At 24.6% G+C, this 23128-nt stretch overlaps 4 protein-coding genes and 1 long non-coding RNA gene across 5 annotated transcripts in view; 3 read left to right on the top strand and 2 right to left on the bottom strand.

The window, feature by feature from the left end:
- Positions 1 to 16: 16 nt before the first annotated feature.
- On the bottom strand, positions 17 to 9537 carry LOC122854104. The gene is made up of 17 exons (XM_044154516.1): positions 9214 to 9537; positions 8883 to 9015; positions 8585 to 8758; positions 8369 to 8522; positions 8072 to 8216; positions 7767 to 7993; positions 7441 to 7689; positions 6135 to 7359; positions 3735 to 3795; positions 3467 to 3564; positions 3253 to 3312; positions 3020 to 3161; positions 2506 to 2953; positions 2184 to 2415; positions 1714 to 1763; positions 1116 to 1455; positions 17 to 1033 (listed from the first exon to the last, which is right to left on the bottom strand). Exons 1-17 carry the CDS (start codon positions 9337 to 9339, stop codon positions 929 to 931), a joined length of 3969 nt encoding a protein of 1322 aa, XP_044010451.1. The 5' UTR covers positions 9340 to 9537; the 3' UTR covers positions 17 to 928.
- LOC122855960 (60S ribosomal protein L27-like) lies at positions 4097 to 5173 on the top strand. Its single transcript, XM_044157671.1, has 4 exons — positions 4097 to 4204; positions 4496 to 4724; positions 4825 to 4961; positions 5063 to 5173. Exons 2-4 carry the CDS (start codon positions 4506 to 4508, stop codon positions 5109 to 5111), a joined length of 405 nt encoding a protein of 134 aa, XP_044013606.1. The 5' UTR covers positions 4097 to 4204; positions 4496 to 4505; the 3' UTR covers positions 5112 to 5173.
- A 465-nt stretch (positions 9538 to 10002) lies between the features above and the next one.
- Positions 10003 to 10286, top strand: LOC122855967. The gene is made up of 2 exons (XR_006374102.1): positions 10003 to 10104; positions 10179 to 10286. It is a non-coding gene; the product is annotated as an uncharacterized LOC122855967 (long non-coding RNA).
- Positions 10287 to 11654: 1368 nt separating this feature from the next.
- The window catches only part of LOC122855938 (nuclear migration protein nudC), a 40844-nt gene continuing 29370 nt past the window's right edge, over positions 11655 to 23128 (top strand). The window contains exons 1-4 of the mRNA XM_044157644.1: positions 11655 to 11939; positions 12040 to 12117; positions 12200 to 12436; positions 12502 to 12696. Of these exons, the coding sequence (XP_044013579.1) occupies positions 11868 to 11939; positions 12040 to 12117; positions 12200 to 12436; positions 12502 to 12696 (582 nt within the window). The 5' untranslated portion in view covers positions 11655 to 11867. The remainder of the gene's footprint in view (positions 11940 to 12039; positions 12118 to 12199; positions 12437 to 12501; positions 12697 to 23128) is intronic.
- On the bottom strand, positions 13272 to 21574 carry LOC122855956. Its single transcript, XM_044157666.1, has 4 exons — positions 21017 to 21574; positions 14047 to 14256; positions 13684 to 13948; positions 13272 to 13610 (listed from the first exon to the last, which is right to left on the bottom strand). The coding sequence occupies exons 1-4, from the start codon at positions 21080 to 21082 to the stop codon at positions 13585 to 13587; spliced, it is 567 nt and encodes a 188-aa protein (XP_044013601.1). The 5' UTR covers positions 21083 to 21574; the 3' UTR covers positions 13272 to 13584.

The following is a 23128-nucleotide window of genomic DNA, read 5'->3' on the forward strand; positions in this document are numbered from 1 at the left end:
ATTAATTAATGAGGGGCTTGAAGATATTTCATTTATGTTCTACTTAAAATTAATTATTCAATTAGTTAATTAATAAGCGTGGGTGTTTTTTATTTTTATTTATTTTTTCTACTGAGTAAGGACTGTGTTTTTTTTCTAAATTCCTCCAATTTATTTAATGATATACGTGAGATCGTAATAATATTTACAATTATTGAAAAAATATATTAATAAAAGTGTGTCCTTGAGAATGAATTTATAATAATAAATATAAACAAATAGTTAATATTTCTTTTTTCTAGAAGAAGGTTTACTAAGTTTAAAACAAAAAAAAAAAAAAAGTTCAATGAATATATATATTATTTATCTAAAAATATATAAGTGCTGTTAATTTTATTCAGCAAATATTTATTAAATTTATTATTGTGCTTCAATCTAACTATTGAATATTGGTATGATAAAAATTAATTATACCTAAAGGAAGTATTTATAAATATATTTCTATTGTTCCATTAATAAATATAAATTGAATTTAAAATATCGCGGAACAAGATCCTGAGTTTGGCAAAATAATATCCAGTTTGGATAATAATTAATTTATAAAGCCAGATAATAACATAACAATGGAAGATTACATTGAGCAATGTATTGAAATGAAAAATGAAAAATAAATAAATAAATAAACAAGTGATTATTGTGAGATAATAATTTTTAAAATTATTAACAATAAAAAAAGAAAGAGAAAAAAAATCTAAGTACTGGATAAAAACTATCAATTCATCTACGTCTTTTACTTGTTGTTTTTTTTTAAATAATTATTATAATCACAGTGATCGCGACGTGTATGATTGTTATTGTTAATAACTTTCATAATTATTTTTTAAATACCCGTATATGATAATAAATACGACCAGTCACATTCCGAGTTAATATTTTATACAAATATTTTTCAATTTGCCGCAACCCAGCCATTTGTTACCAGATAATGAAGAATTTTATTTTCTGGTTCAGATTGTGGTACTATATTTGATTTTCTATTGCCACTTAGATACTCCTGATGAACAAAAAAAATACATGTAAATTAAATTAAGGTAAGATAAGTTGTTTTAAAAATAATGTAAATTGCATTGACTTACTTGAAGAAGTAATGTTTTTTGTGCTAAATACTGTGAAGGTTTCAAATCCAGTTGAAGACACAATGATTTTTCTTGTTTTGTTAATAAATGTGCAGCAGCTTCCATCTCGATGTCTCTTTTTTTTTCCATGCCACTGGAAATAATTGCTGATTTTGTCGATGATGAACTGGATTTTTGTGACAATGATGAATTTATTGATTGATAATTTGATAACAATAAATTGCTATCCAGCTCCACCGACTGATTGACTTGAGTCGTCATCCGATTGTGATTGGCTATTCCTAATTCTTGTTTTAACATGTACTTTCGGTCTATGAAAGAGTAATTTTTTTCTTCGTCTCTGTTGAAACAAAAATTAAAAAAAAAAAAAAGAAAAAAAAAAAAAAAATGTTTCATTTAAAATTACAATGACAGCATAGCATTAAACTATTTTCATATCACCTACCACATTTATTTAAATAATGAGAAACTAAATTTTTTTTGTTTTTTTACTTTAATAAAAATTGAAACAAAAAAAAAAAAAAAAGAAAAAAATTGCATTTATTGAAAATAAAATTATTTTTTCTACCTTTTATTATTGAATTATGATAAAACTTACTTTTTTTTTGAGACTTGGCGGAGTGTTGGTGTGGACGGCCCACTGCTGCCCTAAGTGAAATGCAAACTGATACAATCTGTTCACAAACGCCTGGCAACACGTATCACAAACACAAAAATTAGTCAACAGCAAAAGCAAAAGCAATATTTATTTTATTTTTTTCTTATTAAATTAAATTATTTAATATGAAAAAAACAAAATATTATATTAATCAAATTTATTAATTATTTTTTATCAAAAACGCGACTGTGACAATTTCAACGCGAGTTTCAACGAGTTGCCATATTATTTTTAAAATTATCAAGACAGACATACAGAGAAAGAGAGAGAAAATTATGTAGAGTAATGCATAAATGATTAATGTTTATTTTGAAATATATAATGATGATGTTAAGCCACAGTATAATCTCTTTCACCCATTGTTAATGAAACCCAAATAGTTGTTAAATATAATGACACAAATTACTTACAGATTTTTTATCAGACCAATGATCAGTGCTGTCATTTGATCCTTGATTTTGCATAACAATTTGTTCATAATGTGCACATTCTTCATGTCTTGTAACTCCATTTTCACGATAACGATGTAATTCAGATAGACGTAATCGTAATTCACGTTCACGTTCAAGATTTAATAAAAATTGTTCATACTCTTGAGCTGTATAAAATTGTGCAAATACTCTCATTCTTTCTCTAAAATCTCTGTAATTAATAAGCAAATAAAAAATATTAAATGATGAAAATTAAATTACAAATATAGTAGAAATTATATTATAAAATATAAATGCATACTTTTCTTCTTTGCTTTGTTTTTTTTTAAATCCTCTTTCTTTTCTTGTTGATGAAAAAAATTGTGATACCAATTGATAATCACGAACAACACGTTTTCTTCTAGCTCTTTCTCTTAAATTATTGGTATACATATCAACATGAGCAAGTTTAAGTGCAATATCAAGATCATCATCTTCAGCTGGATTGAGAAATAATGATGAAACAAGTGATTCAGCTTCATGATTATAATCTCTTTCAAAATCATCACGTTGTGGCATGTAACCAAGTTGTGCTGCTTCTTCAGGTGTTATATCCAAAGGTGATAGTCGTGATGTAAAATCTGGTGATAATGGTCCATGATCAGAATGGGTTTGATCATTTAAATTTGGCTTGTAGCTATCAGTTGGTGGCCATGTATGTTTACCAATATTACCATCAAGATATCTGGCAATATATTCTTCTTTGGCTTCTGTTAATTTTTTTTTAAATTTATTAATAACAATCGCAATTGTATTTTATTATATTATTAATTTACCTTCTGATGTTTTTGTTTCTATATGTTTACTGATATCTTCCCAATTACCAAAACCAAATTGTTCAATTGCATCAAGTAATCTAAGATGTTCTCTTGCTGTCCAATTACCACGTCCAGTAAAAATACTAATAGTACCAGAATCCTAAACAATATAAATAGGAACAATTTAATATTTATCATCATTAAAAATAATAAATATTATTCTCATTAGTCATTACAAATTTACAACTCACCATAAACTGATATTTATGATTATTTTTATGTTGTCCAATTTCACCACCAGCTGAAAAACACTGCGTGTTTTGGGGAAAAAAAAATAAAACAAATTTGAATATATTTAATGATTAAATAGTGTGATCATGTGATCAAAATACCAAACGGTGATTTGTCAAAATAAACAAATGGCGTCTGTTTCTGTTATTAATAATAATAAAAATTTCGACTAACCTGAAGACAAAGATCAAAGTCTTGGCATTCAAAGCATTTAACACGTAGTCCCGTAATGTCTTCTTGACAATACGTACAATTATATTTTGCGTATAAATCTGTAACGACCATTTTCATTTATTATTTATTATTAAAAATCAAACAAAACAAAAACAAAAAATGTTTATATATTTGACTGCACATACACATGTACGCTTGTGGTGTACATGTTTTGTGTATGTATTATAATAATATATAAAATGGCTTCTATTTTGTCAAATTAACCCACCCGCCATTATTGTCTTTAAGCGTTCTTCGAGAACGATCCCAAAAAATGACGTCACCGCATGCTCAAGTCACGTAAATCCAATCAACACTAAAAAAATTAAACATCAATATACATAATTATAAATTATAAATATTATATTTTTTATATATTATTAAGGATTATTTTAGTACCTTATTTTTTGTTAATAAATTATTAGATGATGATTCTTCTGACTTGCAAAAAAATGTTGTTTATGGGTGTAATGTTGAAATGATATTACGCATGCGCGTCAAATTGATTTCTTCCAACGCATCGACCGTTGCACTAGCTTTTTACATGCTACCAACTTTACATAAACAAAATTATAAACAGAATTATAGAAATCGACCTTATCTACACGACATGTTAATCGAAAAGTCACGTGACTCGAAAATTTAAGGTCTTTTTCCATTTTTTATCTTCCAACTCTTTTACTAGCTGTCCACAGCGAGGTTTGTTGAAATTTTCTTTTTTATTAATTAATTATTAATAATAGCTATTTGAGGTATTTATAATTATAAAAATATTATTTATTTATTGTTGGATATTTTTTTAAAATATTTTAATTGTGATTTTTCAATATTTTTACATTTTAATTTGTAAATTTAGCATGATTTATTAGTGAAGTTTCATTTTGAGGTTAATTTTTTTTGGAGTTAAAAAAAAATGTGTTAATGAAAAAATAGTATTTATTTGTTTGATTGTTGTATAATTAATAATTAATTAATTGATTGAATTTACAGATAAACGAAAATGGTGAAGATTATGAAAACAGGGAAGGTGGTACTGGTCCTTAGTGGCCGGTACGCCGGACGCAAGGCAATTGTCGTCAAAAATTTTGATGAAGGCACTACTGATAAGCAGTATGCTCATGCTTTGGTTGCTGGTATCGACAGATACCCACGTAAGGTCCACAAGAGGATGGGCAAAGCAAAGATCCACAAGAGATCAAAGATAAAGCCATTTGTCAAAGTATGTTTATATTTTATTATTAACAAAAGATTATTATTACAAAATTTATTACTATTTGCTGGAACATGTCAATTAATATTGTTGTTATTATCTGTAATAGGTTCTTAATCACAATCATTTGATGCCAACAAGATACACTGTTGATCTTGCTGTTGACAAAATCACTACCAAGGACTTGAAAGATCCAATGAAGAAAAAGAAGGTTCGCTTCCAAACACGTGTCAAATTCGAAGAAAGGTAAATTTTTCATTTATTTTTTATTCCAAAAAAATTTAAATGTTCATTATTTTGAGTATGTTAATTAATTTGTTTTTCTTTTTTTTCTTTACTTGTTACAGATACAAGATGGGCAAAAACAAATGGTTCTTCCAAAAGCTTCGTTTCTAAATGACCACCTTAATTATTTTATACAAAAAAAAATAATAAAAATAATAACTAAAAAAATAAAATAAACAGTCTTTTTTATTTAAAAAATAGTATTACTTGAATTATTCATATTAATAACAATATTTTCTACGTCATTTGCAATAATAATAATTTTTATTTGCATTTGAAAATTTATCAACAAATTTAGAATCACAATTTTAATAGTATTAGGATTTTTATTTTCAAATAGAACATTTGCTTTTGCACTTGTATAAATACATAATTATTTCTTATTAATTGTTATACCAGTTGATTTTTTTAATTGGATTAACATCAATAATTGTCACTTGGAAAATTTAGTTGTCTTTTGTTATTGAAAAATAATTTTGCTCTTGTCATAAATAGCCAACAGAAAAAAATAATATTATCTAGAATTGGAAAAATAGCTCTGGTATAAATTAACAATTTTTATTATTTGAAAAATATTAATTAGGTTTCTTTCAAGGTAATTAGAGTGTTTGATAAAATTAAATTTCCACACAAAAATATTACATCAACTTCATGTAATTTGTGCTCTGATGGAATGAAAAAATTCAAAGATAAACAAGTATTTTTTCAGGTACCAATATTTTTTATTTATTTAAATACCGCAAATTTATTTATTTAGAATTATTGAGCTAATATTTTATCAAACAGCGACTTGATAATGTTCCAGTTTATCTCAAAACATTTCAGTTGGTGGTGTTGTCGTTGGTCTAGGTTTTAATTTTTCATTATTATGTACAATTATTAACACAATATATATGTATTTCATATTTTATTTAAAAAAATTGACAAGGCACTTGGTGTTTGATTGAAGAAAAAAAATATATTTTCTAAATGCAAATAATAAAATTATTTAAAAAATAGTTCAATGTGTTGATATCACAGTTGAACACTTGAACTTTTTTATTATTTTATTTTTTGTTTTTGGTGAATGATAGTTATCAAAAAAAAAAAAAAAAATATATATAAACAAACAATTATTTTGATGTATCATCAATTATTATCTAAAGTCTTTTTATTGTTATTATTTAAATATTTGTTTGATAATTTAGTTGCTTTTAATTTTCTACGTTTCATTAAATCTTTAAGTGCTTCACTGAAATACATGAGAGTTTGTGATATTGGTCTGTCTGAAAATTTATCAGCAATTTCATCAAATCTGTCATCAGCTTCAATGGACAATTCACTTTGAAGCTCACGTATTTGACCAACAATTTCTTTGAGATTTTTCTTTGCCTCATTTAAAACAGTTGGATCATTATTTTCATTGATAAATTTATCCATTTCATTGATGTTGTCTTCCAGAGAAATAGCACCAATTTGATCAGTTGTCTCTGATGAAGTTGTTAATTCATCTGATGACCATTTTTTAATTGTCTCAGGATCATCTGATGCAAGATCTTTTTCAAATTCTTTAAATTGTTTTATAATATTTTTAATACTTTGTTTAACATTTTTTATTTTTATATCATTTTTAATTTCAACAGAATCATCATTTAATTTTTTAATAACATCTTGCTTTTTTTTTTTATCTTTCACATCTTCTTTTGCTTTTAATTCTTGTTTTTTTATTTTTATCATTTTACGAATTGCCTCCTTGACACCACTGCCTTCTTTTAAATGTTCAATTTTATCTTGTTTTTTTTTATTTTTCGTTTTATCAATTTTCATTGTTTCATCGTTCGTATCTATTTTTTTATTTATATTTATAATATTATCTTTGTCTTTGGTTATTATTTTTCGTTCATCAAAATTTAATTTTGGTAATTGTTCATCATCATCATCATCTTCATTTTTATCATTACTTGGTACAAATAATTTATCATCTTCTAAATTTTTTTCATCTTTTTGTTCTTCTTCATCTTCACCACCTGATGTAATATCATCATCATCATCATCATCATCATCATTTTTAAATATTTCTTCTGATTCCAATTGACGAGAATCATCATTTTGTAAAACTTTAATAGTCGTTGTATCAACAAATTGAGCATTTGGTTTACGTTTCATAATAAATATCATTGGCTTTGTTTTAATTTTAACTGGTGGTATACCTTTATAATTCAAGGCAATATGAGAAAAACCATCAACAGATTCAACAATTTCATGTGTTCTCAAATATGGTTTTATATTTGGTGAATATTTACTTTTAGCTTCCATCAGTAAATGTGTAAATTGCAATATTTCTGGATCTTCATAATTGATACTTTCATTTTTTGAATATCTGTTGATTAAATAAATAATTATAAATAATAAATAATAAATAATAAATATAGTAATATAATTGCCTCTATTAATAAATTACCTCCATTTTGGATTTGTTTGTGTAAATCTTGATACTCCAGTGCATGCAGCAAGTGTATCAATATGTACACTCACTGGATAATCATTGTCTCTTTCAATTCTAATCAATCTACTTAATGCAGTACCACCTGGATAATTTGTTCCAGCAACACAAATCATAAACATTGTAAATATTGCATTCAATATTAAATGACCAGTTATTCCCAATGCCATTAATCCATTCCAAGTTGATTTACCACGATTTTCCCAGCTTGATAAAAAATAAGATAATAAAAATAAATAAATGACAATATAAAAGTAGTAGTAGTTGTAGTAAATAATAATTACATTCTATGACAAGCTGCTGCTGCAGCAACATTTAACAATGGAAATGTATAAATAATAAATCTCAATTCTTTATGTGGTAAAAATGAATATAAAAATATAAATGTTATTGCTGGAACAGTTAATGCACGTACTCTTGTATCAAAATATATTCCAATTGGTAATAAAAAATATGATAAACCCAAACCTCTTGGTAATGCTGAATAAAAATACCATAAAAATGGTGAAGTCTATAAGTATAATTATTAAGTAAATATTATAATAATTTAATTCAACTTAACAATTATTATTGTCAATTAAAAGGATACACCCCAATCACCACTTTTATTTAATATAACATTAAAATGAAAAACTTCACCCTCTGGCCATAATGTTCTAGACCAAAATATTGAATCAATTCCAATTGTCAATGACAAAAGAAATACTCCAGCTGGTATTGCAATTTTTAAAAATCTAAAAATATAAAATTAATGATTTATTATATTTTTTTTTATTAGAAATATAAATATAATAATTATAATAATAATAATTTAATGTGTTTGATAATAATTGAACAAGTCTAGTGACTAAATTTAAATTCTATATTTAAATAATACTGTAAATACCTTGGCACAGTGAGTTTGTGGTAGGCAATATCATATAACAAAAATAATCCCAAAAGCATAGCCAATTCAGCTCGAAATATAATTATTGCTGCACCAGATGACCAAATAAATATTAAATGATTTTGTCTTAGCCATCCATAAAGTGCCAATAACACTGAAATATATTTTTTATTTAATATTCATTAATTTAATATTATTTTATGTTTATATGAATACCTAGAGGTAGTGCCATTATGTTTGGAAGTGTTCTACTCAAATAGTACATAAAATGATATTGTGTTACTGTTATTATGACTAGCCACTTGGTAAATTGTCCACCAAAAATACTCTCCAATGCTTGTCGGTATAATCGAAAAGTTGCAATAACAGTCAAACCCAATACTGCTCTTACTGTATTATTTGAAAAAAATAAAAAACAAAACAAAATTATTTATATTAAATTTAAAAATAAATATTGTTGTCATTTGTTGGTATTTGCTGTATGATTTGTGATGTTTTTTTTGATCAAACATACCGGCATATTGAGCACAAAGTTTGCTCAAATTAAAATGTGTTATTGCAGCAACAATTGGTGATGACAATCCAGATATAAAAAGTGGTCCAATAAATGATCTTGGTACTGGTCCAGGAAATTCATGATGATCATACTGATAAATCAAAATTAATTAATAAATATTGTTGAATTTATTGAGGGAAAAAAAAAAACAAGGCAGCTTTAAAACAGCTGTTTTTTTGGAGGTTTAAAAATAAACATGAGTATCTAAAATTAAATCATGACATTTATTTATTAATTTTTTATTTTTAATTTATAAAAATAATGGTTATTGTAAAAATAAATAAATTACCAGAGTCAGGTTATATCCATGATAGAGAATGTCATGCATTGCTTGAAGATTAAAACTTTCTTCAACTTTTGTAAATGGACAGTACAATAAATGCACTGCTGCAACAAGCACAACTAATTGATCCATTATTTAATTATTTTATTTATTTAACTATGTATTTATTTATAAACATTTATAAATGATTTTTAACGTGGACATTGATAGCCACGAAGTCGATTTTTTTAAACACCAAAACACTGTTGTTTTTTTTTATCATCATAATTTATCATGCTCTACTACTTTATTAGAAATTGTCTCATTCTCTCTCTCGTAATTCTCTTTCTCTCTCTTTTTCGAACACGGAAAAAAAATAGACCGCGGAGTTGGCGCTGTAAGCAGTACCCGCGTAATTTTAATTTATTTTTTTATAATCTGAATAAAAACGAAAATTCTCCAAACTCGTGGAAATATTTCTCCGTTTTTTTTTTTCCAACTTTTCTTCATCATTTCCTCAACATTTTTTTTTGTCATTGTGTCATTATCGAAAAAGGTGGAGAAAAGTTGGAGAAAAAAAAGACGGAGAAATATTTCCACCAGTTTTAAAAAAGAAAAATTTCATTGAATAGTTTATATTAAAGCATTTATATATGGAAATATCAAACAACAAAAACAAAACATATATAAGGCGTACTTAGCAGGAGAGTGTGGTGATAGTTTTAACTCAATTATATTATATTTCTGTTCATATATAGTTCATATCTGTTTCATATACAGTTCATATAGTCTGTGTAATTTAAATATTTAACTAATATAAAAAATCATGGTGTGCCAGACATCAAGTAACAGTACTTGTTTGTACAATGAGCTTTTTATTTATGGTTGGTCTTATTGTTGGTGTTGTTTATATGGAAAGTAAGTTGTCCATCATTTATAAATTTATTGCTATTCATTTCAACAAGTATTTAATTTATTTATTTATTTTACAGTGAAACACCGTGATAAATATGACTAGACGGTTTTTTTTTCTTTTTTCTACAACTGTGGTGCTGCAAGATCAACCAGAGGATTAACAACTTGTTTTTTTTTTTTTTTTTTTTTACTATTGGTATTTAATAGAATGAAAAAAAAAAAAAGCTCAAGCAATGTTGGCACGTGGATAAAAAAAGAAAAAACCAATTTGTTTAATTTTTAAATATCACGTAGAAATTAGTAAATGTTTTTTTCGTTTAAAAAAAAAAACAAAAACTTGAATAATTAGATTTTAATTTGTATTGCACAGTATGTGTGGTACGTGACAGTCAAGTAATAATATATCATAACCACACATACTGTGCAATACAAATTAAAATCTAATTATATATTAAGTTTTTACAACGAGACTTGAAAATGATTAAACACAAAAATCAATGATTATTCTTAACAAGTACTCGCTAATTATTTATAATTATTAATTAATGATAAAATAAAGACAAAAAAATAATATGAAATCATTATTTAAATTGATAATAATTAATAGCTTTAAGTAAATAAATTAAAAAAACGAATTTCGATATGTCAAGTGATTTAGAGGCTGTTCTAAATCATGATGTTTTTTTTGTTTTTTTTAAATCGCAAATATGAGTGATGTGATTCAGGAAAGTAATTTAAATATTTAATTAAATTGATGTTTTTTTTTTGTGTAAAAAAATTGATTAAACGTGGATTATTATGTTAAATTAATGACAATCATGAGAATAATTGTCAGGGACGAAAATAACAGCTTGCAAAAAAATATGTAATATGGAAAAATGTTTTTTTTTTTTTTCAAAAAAATGAGCAAAGAAGGGTAGAATTATGAGCTAACCTTCGTGTCTGTGATATTACTTGTGTATTAAATGATCGCCCACTTGATTAAGTGTGAATCAATAAATAAATAAAAATGCAATAAAAATAAAAAAAATGTGTTGTTTTGACTTACCTCAACGAATTAAACATTCGTTTATTTGCTTTATGCGTTGATCGCTTGCTGGTTTTTTCATTCAAAATTACACATAACTGAGGATTTTAAAAAATTAACTAACAATTAGCTAACCAACATTATATAACCATTATATAATCAATATCTAACTGATAATTAGTTTTTTTTTTAAATCCTTTCTTAATTGTAATTGTAAATGAGAAAACCAACTCTTTTTTAGTTGAAATTCAATAAATAATATTTATCACATCTGAACATATTTGTCCTCGCGTAAATTAAATTTAAAAAATAATATTAAATCAAAAATTTCTAAGCAATTTAAGAAATATTAAAATGTTAAATAGTATTTATATTTTATATTATTAAAATTATTAAAATATGAAATTCAAAAAAAAAAAAATATTTATTTTTATCACACGAGTAGTTTTCTGTGCTACCATCAAAAACTGGAAATGACATCTATTGTTGGTAAAATTAATGGTGGTAAAAGATATCAGCCATTTTGTTGACATTGTTTTTCCAATCTGAACGGTTTTTTAACACCGTGACCAAGTTTGTTTTTCGTTTCCATGCCTTTCTACATTTTCTAGAACGTCATTCATTGTCATTCATCAAAAAAAAACTCAGAACAAGTGTATTTTCTGTAAACAATATATATCTCATCTTGTTTAATAGATATTTGTTAATAGTGTTTGATAGTTTTTATTAGAATTTAAACATGTCACGTGAAGAACAATTTGATGGAATGTTGTTGGCAATGGCACAACAACATGAAGGTGGTGTCCAAGATGTAAGTACACAATTCACCGGGTTAAAACTAACCTCAATCAACATAAATTTATCATTAACAACAATTTTATTTTGTTATTGTTATTGTTATTGTTTTACAGCTCTTGGATACAATATTTAGTTTTCTTGCCAGAAAAACTGATTTTTACACTGGTGGTGGTGAAGGTGCCGCTGAAAAGGTTTGTCATTAAAATCCAACATAAAATAAACAACATTTTATCTCATCAAAATTTGTAATTTAATGATTTTTTTTTATTGTAGTTGGTAAATAGTAAATTTCAAAAATATCGTGGCACAGCTATGGCCAAAAGTAATGCAGAAAAGGCAGAACGTGCTGAACAAGAGAAAAAACGTAAAGAGAGACTTGAAAAAAAAAGAAAAGAAGAAGAAGAAAAAGAAAAAGCAGCTAAAAGTGTAATTGACAATGACGATGATTCACGTATTGTTGAATTAACTGATGAACAAGCTGATGCATTACAAGCTGAACTAGACAGCAAGGTAATTTATTTTTACATTTATTATTAAATCATTTAGTTTAATTGTTTTTTATTTATTTAAAACAGAAAGGAATTGTTTCTGAGGCAGTACCAGTTGCTGGAACAAGTGCAGAGACAAGTCCAACTGCAATAACACCAGAAAAAATGGAATCACCAGAAGAAGAAGAGGATGAAACTGAAAAAGGAAAATTGAAACCAAATACTGGCAATGGTGCTGATATGCCAAAATACAAATGGACACAAACACTTCAAGAAGTTGAGGTAAGTCGAAATAATACAAAAATATTTTAATTATATTCATTTTATTGATTCACACTTAATCATCAAGTGGGCGATCATTTAATACACAAGTAATATCACAGACACGAAGGTTAGCTCATAATTCTACCCTTCTTTGCTCATTTTTTTGAAAAAAAAAAAAAACAATATTTTTCCATTTTACATATTTTTTTGCAAGCTGTTATTTTCGTCTCTGACAATTATTCTCATGATTGTCATTAATCCAACATAATAATCCACGTTTAATCAATTTTTTTACACAAAAAAAACATCATCAATTTAGTTAAATATTTAAATTACTTTCCTGAATCACATCACTCATATTTGCGATTTAAAAAAAAACAAAAAAAAACATCATGATTTAGAACAGCCTCTAAATCCCTTGACATATCGAAATTCGTTTTTTAATTTATTTACTTAAGCCTATTAATTATCAATTTAAATAATGATTTCATATTATTTTTTTGTCTTTATTTTATCATTAATTAATAATTATAAATAATTAGCGAGTACTTGTTAAGAATAATCATTGATTTTTGTGTTTAATCATTTTCAAGTCTCGTTGTAAAAACTTAATATATATTATTACTTGACTGTCACGTACCACACATACTGTGCAATACAAATTAAAATCTAATTATTCAAGTTTTTGTTTTTTAAACAAAAAAAACATTTACTAATTTCTACGTGATATTTAAAAATTAAACAAATTGGTTTTTTCTTTTTTTATCCACGTGCCAACATTGCTTGAGCTTTTTTTTTTTTTTCATTCTATTAAATACCAATAGTAAAAAAAAAAAAAAAACAAGTTGTTAATCCTCTGGTTGATCTTGCAGCACCACAGTTGTAGAAAAAAGAAAAAAAAACCGTCTAGTCATATTTATCACGGTGTTTCACTGTAAAATAAATAAATAAATTAAATACTTGTTGAAATGATAGCAATAAATTTATAAATGATGGACAACTTACTTTCCATATAAACAACACCAACAATAAGACCAACCATAAATAAAAAGCTCATTGTACAAACAAGTACTGTTACTTGATGTCTGGCACACCATGATTTTTTATAAACAGTTGTTGGTCTACCAAGTCCATTGACAACAGTAAAATGTGTACTACTTGCTACTGATACATTGTCCATTGATTTTGGTGCTGTTATTGTTGGTGGATGCATTGCAGCAAGACTTGCTAAATTTGCTGCTGTTAATAAAAGTGTTCCTGATGCTGCACTCTAAATTAAAATAATATTAATATTAATATTATCAATCAATTAATTAATCAATCAATCTTTGCGATTTCTTTATTTAAATTTTGATAAATTCAACTAACGTGTGTACTTGCTGTTGATCCTTGTGAGGATGTTGATCCTCTTGATGGTGAATTTGGATGTAAATTATGATGATGCGCCCAATTGCTTCCATTGTCACTGTCTTTTTCACTTTTACCAACTAATGATGGTCTTGGTATATGCCACGTTCCTGAACTCGTTGATGTTGTTGTTGCTCCTGCTGCTGTTGTTGTGCCATACACCTCCTCGATCTAATGATCAATCATAAATTTTTATCATTATTATTATCATAATAATAAATGCATTTTATATTCTTATTGCGTAAATTATTAAAATGTAGGTATATGTTATTTATCTTTTTTTTTTCGCGTTGAATGTCAGTGGTTTTTTTTTATTTGATGAACTCGACCTAAAATTATATGACAATTATTTTTTTGATGTTGTAAGGGATTTATGATTTTTTTTAAAAATATTACTTTGGCGGTCTAACCATCATTCATAAATTATTTTTACACAACACATCTTGGTTTTGGTATTTGCATTTGTTTAATTTAATTAATATTTTTTTGTTTAATTGTTTTTTCTTATCGTAAATTGAGTTTAATTTTTTGTGGCTCAAAAATTTTTATCATCATGGATTTTTCTCTAATGTGTTCTATTAATTATAAAATAACAGAGCCAATAAAAAATTAGTTTTTTTTTTCTTTTTAAAATAAAGAAAAAAAAAAAGAAAATTGTTTTGTGAAAATTTATATATTTTCGCAATGTATAATTCAAATAGCCATGATGGATAAATATATTTTTTCGAGGTCTTTGTGAATTTATATTTTATTTTTCTTTATTTTTTTGATTATGTAAAAGTGGCGTTGACACGAGTGGTGGTATGTAACTATATATCGTCTTCATCTAGCTACCGATTCACACCACATGATTACATTGTGCTCGTTTACTCAATAACACACCATATCGTATTTTATTTTTAATAATAAACAAACAAACAAATTAGTAAAAGTGTTGAAAAACAAATTCATGGTTTTTGTTTAAAAATCTTGTTGTTTTTATTATTTTTCATTGATGTTCTGTCAAGTGATAAATTGCATCCTTGGGATACACTAAAATAAATATTAAAAAAAAATAATTTAAATTGTTGATATCTCAAGTGGCCTTGGGTCCTTGCATTCTGTACCAATGCTCATCATCAACTTTCATTTAATCATAAAACATCATTTTTTTTATATAGTTAAATTTTCTCAATTCTGTTATTTGTTTACATTTCCAAAAATAATTAAATAATTAAATTTTTAATAGACAAATATTATTAACAATAATTGTCCTTGAACAACTCCAAAAGTCTCTCTTAATTATTCTGTCTCAACCCATTATGAAATAATTACAAATAAATAATTTGTATAATTAATTTTATTGTCTTTATACACATGATTTTTTGATTGATTTAGATTATCATTTTCTGGCTTAATTTGATATTTTTATTACATATTGAAATCATCAATAAAATATACACCGAGGTTAACAAGATACTTTAGTATACAAAAAAAAACAAAAATTAAAAAAAACAAAAAACTTGATTCTATGATAAATGCGTAAGTCTGGCAGCCAATATAATTATCATAAATTTTCAAATTTTTTTAATTAATTAATTTTATATTAAAAAACATTCAAAATATTTGCCTTTTTTTTTAGAGAAACAATAAAATTTTAAATAATAAATTAATTAATCTATGATGATTTTTTTTCTATGGAAATCTATCGATTGAAAATCTAAAATCTACTATGAAACAATCGAAATTTTGTTATAATATAAAAGTGACCTTGAATGGATCCGGTCGAGTGTCTTTAAACTCTTGAAATAAGTAGGGTATGATCTGATAATTATTTGTTACTTGGAAACGTAATACATAGTTTGAACGTGATACATGAGGCACCTCGTTGATCATGTCTTAATAAAAAAATAGTCTTGTTGTTGTTGAGAATACTCTTACCTCACATGAAAATAATATGATTGTATTTAATCGGGCCAATACTTTATGTAAAAAATACATTTTTATATTAAAAATTAATATTTTATTTTAACTATTTCTTAACAACACTCACTTGCTCATTCATTCGTGAATAAATCCGATGTAATTATCTCTCATTGTAACATGTAGTTAATTTTTATATATTTATTATTTATTTTCAATTATGTTTTTATTTTAAATTCAGTTTTGTTTCATCATGATGATCACTTGAAATTTAAATTGAAAAAAAAAAACATTTCAACTGATGATTAAAAGGTTAACAAAAATATATCTATTAAAATATATTTTTTTTTGATTTATTTATACACCATCAGGAAGACAATTAGTTAATTTATAAACAATTAGAAAAAAAAAAACAACAAAATGATATGATTTCATTTTATTGACAAGATAAATAAGTATAAATAAATAAATTTTAAATGAGATACAATTTAATCAACATGTGTGTTAGGACAAGTAATTTATATTTTATTTATATTATTATTTAATGTCTTTAATGATTAAATAATTTTTTATTTAAAAATGTCATGATGGAGTGGTTAAACATTCTGACACAAATAAAGTGAGGATCCAGTGTTTTAATTTGTCTATGTTTTTTATTCTCTATAAAAAAATATATATAAAATAAAAACCCTCCAAACTATTACGAAATATATTTAAAAAGATAAATTCTCGCTGAATTATGGTCATTCCCCTTGAGCAGCCATCGATGGTTCTTAAATGTGTTGTTGTCCTTCTTGTTTTCTAATATAAAAAAAATTTGCCGACTCATTCAAATGCTTCACGTGATGTGTGATAGATAGATGAAATTAAATTTCGAGAAAAAAAATAATATAAATTGTTACGAAAATTATATTTTTAAAAATTTAACAAATTATATAATTTTGCTATCAACTTAGCACGCGTGCGACTATTTTTTTTTTTTATTATTAGTACTTATATTTTATATAAAAGAAATTTTTTTTTTTCTTTTTTACATCATCAGTCACTAATAGACGATTCATCTTCTCAAATAAACAATCATTTAGCAAGTCAGAAAAATAAATAAAATAATTAATTAAGTAAATTCAATTTAACTTATTTTTTTTTTATTGAAAAAATAATTATATACTTGATCTTTAAAATTATTAGCAAATTTAAAAAGTCATTGTCAATAAAACTGCCAATTATTCAAAATATTAAAATGATTTCTAAATATTTAACTCGGTTTTTTTTTCGAAATGCAAGTCCAATTAAATGCAACGAAAAAATTAAGTAATTTTTTTTTTAAATATTTTTAATTGTTTATTTATTATAAATTAATTGGTTTATATATTTTTTATAATAAATATATACTTGATATTTGAAACAATCATAAATATACTTAGCCAAGGTTTATGATTTTTTTTTTTTCTTTTTTTTGTTAATTTAAAAATAATGCAATGAATAAATTTTTTAAAATGCAATTTATAAAATTATTAAATCACATATTTCACCCCGAAAGATTTAATAAATTGATAAAACATGACATCATATATATACGTACATCAAAATATCGATTAACAGCCGCGCCTATATTATTTAAAATTTATTTATATATTTTTTTTCGTTTATTTATTTCGAGTGTATTTAAAAAATTGATCATATCAGATAACAGACTGCTTGATAGTTGATTTTTATGCACCTTCATGATGGTGCTATCAGATTGCGTATTATTAAAAAAATAATAAATAATAAATTTCAATGAAAAAAGAAGAAAATACTCAAAAGTTTAATTTTAATATGAAGAAATTATTGACTAATTATTTTCCATATTACCTAATATTGATTTTTAATAAACTTTTTTTATGATGATGATGATGATGGAATATATAGGTGATATTTATTTCACACATAATTGTACAATAATATAGGTTGGGCTTGAAATAAATTTCATTAAATTTTTTTATTGTTTTAAATATTTAAATTGTTTTTTGTTTTTAAATATCAATAAAAATTGCGAAATTTTGACATTTTAAAATTCTAAGATAAAACCTTCAGTATATTTTCCGCTTCCGTTTTTTAAATTTTTATTTTTCAAATTCATTTAAATATTATTTTTAAATTTTAATAAATATTATAGTGTTTATTTAAAATATGTAAATAAATAAATAAATAAAAAATCAAACGATAATTGATTTTTTTTTTTTTTATTTTAAACTTAAATATATATTTAAATTGAAAAATTTATTATACAAAAAAGACATTTGTCAATGTTAATTAATAGATAAATTATGAATGAAAATGATTTTAATAAAAGTTCTGTCATCAAACGTAATCATTGGAACTAAAAATAATATAATAGTTTCAAAATAAAGCTGATATTATTTTGCAAAAATAAATATACAAAAAGATGCGAAACAAGTGATAAATTTCAATAGTGTCCTTCAATAGTTAAAAATCATAGACTATTATTATTTTTTTTAAATACACAATCTACTTAATTGACCCTTTCTTTTGATCTGTCAATTGGCAGTTTATCCACGAGTGGTAAATGCACTTATTCGACCATTAAATTATTATCCATTTAATTTATTAGAACGTAAAATAGCAAGATTATAATTTTCCTTTTTTTTTTTCTCTCTAAATTAACAACAACAACAACAGAAGATTGTTGAAATAGATGAAAAAATATATCCCACGAAAATTGTAAATAATTTATTTTTTTATTTCATTTATTTATTACTCCAAGGATTTTAGAATATAATAATAATTGACAAGTTGAATGATATAGTTGAGAAAATAAATATTAAGTACAGTGGCCCAGCCTGAAGACCAATATTTATATAAATAATATAATACAACATCGATACTTGATGATTTACGATGTGGAATATAATTTTATGTTTTTTTACAATTTTTAAAATTCCTCGGGGCAAGGTGAGGTGTGCGACATGACCCGCAACAATCAGCTAATAATAATAAATTAATAAATAAATAAAAATAAATTTATAAACTACACTTGCACACACACAAACACATGCCAACATTAAATAAATAAATAAACAAATAAACAAACAAAGAGAGAAAGTTAAATTAAAAAGAAAATTTTAAAAAATAATTTCGTAATCTTTGTCAATTAATTAACAAAATATTTTAAAAATATATGATTTTTTTTTTATTGTAAAATTGGAATCAATGAGTTTTAATGACTTGATGATGACGAAGATGATTATGATGATGAATATGAGGAAATTCAACAGAAGTAAAATTGACAAAGAATGTCTATATATTGTTGGTTTTTTTTTTTTTTCTTTTAATTCGCTAATTTATTTATTATTATTATTATTATTTTTCACCTGTTGCACACGATTCACACGCGTTTAAGAAAAGGTTAACGCTTCTTGCTGTTATTTATTAACAATCATTTTTTTTTTTTATATTTTATAATGTAGCTTGTTTGAATGCGGGGAATGAAAAATAATTAAATGATGATTGAATGTTTGTTGGATTAACTCGGGGCTAGAGCCTCACCCGAGTTCAAAGGACACTTGCCAATCATCAATTCTTTACTGTTAAATTACTAGTAATATTTTTATAATAACATAGACTAACATAGACTATTTGCCCCCAAGGAATACTGTCAAACTGTGACATAACGTCGCATGACTATTTTTTTTTTATTATATTTTATATACATATTTATTCAATTTTTTTTTTATATCGTTGACTCGGAAATTTAGAAGAAGAAAGTCCATTTAATATTATTATTATTATGAATTTTTAATAATGGGTTTATTTTTATTTTGTAATTTTTTTATATTTCTATCGTTTAATATATTTTTTTTTTGAATTTAATTATCATTGTCTTTTTGTTAATGACCACCCAGTTGGTTTTGAAAAATAAAACAAAAATTTAAATCACATCTTTCGGGCCTTATTTAGGTACACCTTTCTCCAAGGTACATTTAACAATTATTTATTTATTTATTTATTTTTTTCTTTCTTTCATTTCTCTTCTTGTGGTCAGCAAAAATTTACAAGAGTTCATTGTAGGCGTTGTTAACTGAGAAAGTTTTTTTGACTTGAATTTTTCTCATATTGACTGGAATAAATAAATAAATAAATAAATTTATATTGTTATTCAATATTGTTGTTTATCTATTTTTTTGCAAAAAAAAAAAAACTAGAAATCCGGGTATATTTAATAAAAAAATATAAATTTGTCAAGAATATTTAAAATAATTGTTTTCAAAAATATTACGATTATTTTTGAATTAATTAATGACCTCATTTTGGAGCATTCACTCGAACAAAACATGAATATTTAGCACAAGTGTTGTTGTAATACAACAATTGTCATGTCACATGTATTTTGTCACATGTATTGCATGTAATTGTCCCATTTTTATTACAAATATAAAAAACATAAAACGTAACTTGTTAATTTTTGCCATATTAAATATAAAAAATTTATTTTTATCTCGCGGCTTTACACCTGCTTTTCACCACGTGCATTTTTTTCAAAAAAAAAAAAATATACAAAAATGCTCCCGAGGCCAACGAGAATATGCTTGTACCAAGTATAGATATATTCATCATATATAAAAAATTAAAAAATATACATATGTTACGAGACACACAGTGTGAAAGTCCAACAAACGTGCGGCCAACTCGTGGTTGTTTAAAAAAGAAAAAAAAAAACATTTAAAATATACAAAACAATATTTAAAATAATATAGATAAAGAGACCAAAAAAATTCAATAAAATTACTTAGACCCACGGAAGTAATAGAAAGTAAAATTTTTCTATTTAAATATATGTTTTTTTTTTTTTTTTCCTTTTTTCGTAATTCATTTTTAAAATATCGTTTAAAAAATATTTATTTGATATTTACCGGCAGTGTTTTGCTTGACTTAGCTTTGTCATATATGATGGAAAAAAAATTTAATACATAATATCGATCAATTACGTATTATTAGAAGAAAAAAAAATTTGAAAAAATGAACTTACTTCAAGATCGATAGGCCAGCGTCCATCGTTTGATGCTTCCTCAATATTAATTCGAATTCCTGACATTTTAATTCACTTTTTTTATACTTAAATTATAATTAAACATTAAAATTTTGAAAACCCATGAATTTTAATATTGCCAATGAAAATTTCAAGTGAATGGAAAATCCAAAATGGACCTACCACCCCTCGGGCCCTCGTTAAATAATTTTTTTGAATTTTGATTAAATTACAGTTAAAACAGCTTAAATGTGCTCTGTGCTATTTGACTATCCTTTCAATAACCACTTGTGTTTATCCAGTTGATAATAATTTAAAAATCAATTACTCCAATTTTCACGTGTCATACACACAATATTTATTTTTTTTCGAATATTAATTTTCCAGTGGAAATTGAAATCTTTGGTTCTAATTGATTTGGAAAATCATGCACAGAATCACTCTGTATTTTTGACCGTTAATTTAACATGTAATTAATAATTTTTTTTTTTTTTAAATTTAATTTAGTCTCTCTCGCACTAACGCGACTAGAGTCGCCCGCATATGGCCTTTGGACTGACTCTTACAGTGGCTAAGATTGAATTTATATACCTTCGTATCTCCCACTTGATTTCTTTCTTTCGTTTTCATAGCATAGCCACTAACAATCATCCTACAACACACACACATACACATCTTGATTTTTTAAAAAACCCAAGACTTTTTTTTCATTTTATATATTATTTCTTTTTTTTTTTTAACTCTTGTATTGGTTTATATCATGACTGGATTCTGTATACCGGCTTCTGCTTTTTCTTCTCCTCAATAACCTGACTTTTTTTTTTTGAAAAAAAATACTCTATCTTGGCTTTTTTGTTCTTCTTTCATCAAGATTTTCAAAACATATTTACCACAAAGTGCAACAAAAGAAATGAAAAAATTATTTAAAATTAGATGTAATTGACAAAAAACATTTCAATTGATACATTCATATGTAATAATGGTTTAAAAAAAAGTATTGATTCATGTTTAAAAAATTTCAAGATCATCAAGATATATAGGTATTAAGTTTTACGTGCATTTTACCTCGTAATATGGTGTATGCTCTTTCATCATTTCGAAGAATAAAAAAATATATAAAAAGGCAGGTACATCGTGACTAAAAACTCTCGTCACAATATCATAATGGTCAGAAATTGACGTTAATATGACTCAAATGATTGCACCTTTAAGAAATAAATAAAAATAATAAAAATACAAGTTATATTTTTTGAATTGACAAGAAAATTTGATAATTAAATTATTATTTACATGCAATTTCGTAAATATATTCATACAAATTTTTATTATTATTTTTATGTTTTTTTTTTTTTTTTCCATTTTTCATTTGTTGCATAGACACACGATTCTCATAGTTGTAAATGATGACGATGATTATTATTATTATATTTTTTTAAAATTACTTTTGGTATTAAAAAAAAGAAAAATGAATATTTTCTATATTGAAAAAAATGTGACACACTCATTTGTTCCTGGTATACTAAAAACCACAAAATATATATACTTAAAATTTAGAAAAAGAAAAAAATGAAAAATGCACTTTTGTGGTGACAAATCCTTGTAGCAATATAAAATCCCCGGAAGCAAGGCAAAATGAAAATTAATTTTCCTGTTTATTTTATTATCTAAAAAATAAATCAAATCACTAAAAATGATCTAAATAATATTTTTGTCATACTGCATTCCACAGCAGCCAGACAAATTTGTATTCCAATCGCGTTTCATATTTTTATACGAGGTAAACAGGCCTAAATAGCTTCCTTAAAAAAAAATTACGAAAATGATATATATCTTAAAAGTTGAATTTTACATGATAAATATGCCTTTGGCAGTTTTGAAAATAAATATACTTTGTATGTAGCAAAATATCATGTGATTCAATGTGTCAAAAGATTATTTATTTATTTATTTAAATATAATATTTTACCAACAACAACAACAGCAACAAAAACAACAAAAACAACAACAACAACGATGGAAAAAAATGTATTTCCAATTCACCTGCAATTTAATGGATCTATCTTTTAAATTTATAAAATCAACACCGGTTTTTTCCAAGGCAAAAAATAAATA

Source organism: Aphidius gifuensis, linkage group LG4, assembly GCF_014905175.1.
Source record: "Aphidius gifuensis isolate YNYX2018 linkage group LG4, ASM1490517v1, whole genome shotgun sequence".
Taxonomy (NCBI): domain Eukaryota; kingdom Metazoa; phylum Arthropoda; class Insecta; order Hymenoptera; family Braconidae; genus Aphidius; species Aphidius gifuensis.

Coding starts and splice junctions, on each gene's coding strand:
- LOC122854104 (XM_044154516.1), bottom strand. CDS start 9,339: ATGGATCAATTAGTTGTGCTTGTTGCAGCAGTGCATTTATTGTACTGT. Junction 8,217..8,368: donor CACAAACTCACTGTGCCAAG/GTATTTACAGTA, acceptor TTATATTTTTAG/ATTTTTAAAAATTGCAATAC. Junction 7,994..8,071: donor ATAAAAGTGGTGATTGGGGT/GTATCCTTTTAA, acceptor TTATACTTATAG/ACTTCACCATTTTTATGGTA.
- LOC122855956 (XM_044157666.1), bottom strand. CDS start 21,082: ATGTCAGGAATTCGAATTAATATTGAGGAAGCATCAAACGATGGACGC. Junction 14,257..21,016: donor GCTGGCCTATCGATCTTGAA/GTAAGTTCATTT, acceptor ATTGATCATTAG/ATCGAGGAGGTGTATGGCAC. Junction 13,949..14,046: donor GATCAACAGCAAGTACACAC/GTTAGTTGAATT, acceptor ATTTTAATTTAG/AGTGCAGCATCAGGAACACT.
- LOC122855960 (XM_044157671.1), top strand. CDS start 4,506: ATGGTGAAGATTATGAAAACAGGGAAGGTGGTACTGGTCCTTAGTGGC. Junction 4,725..4,824: donor AGATAAAGCCATTTGTCAAA/GTATGTTTATAT, acceptor TATCTGTAATAG/GTTCTTAATCACAATCATTT. Junction 4,962..5,062: donor CGTGTCAAATTCGAAGAAAG/GTAAATTTTTCA, acceptor TACTTGTTACAG/ATACAAGATGGGCAAAAACA.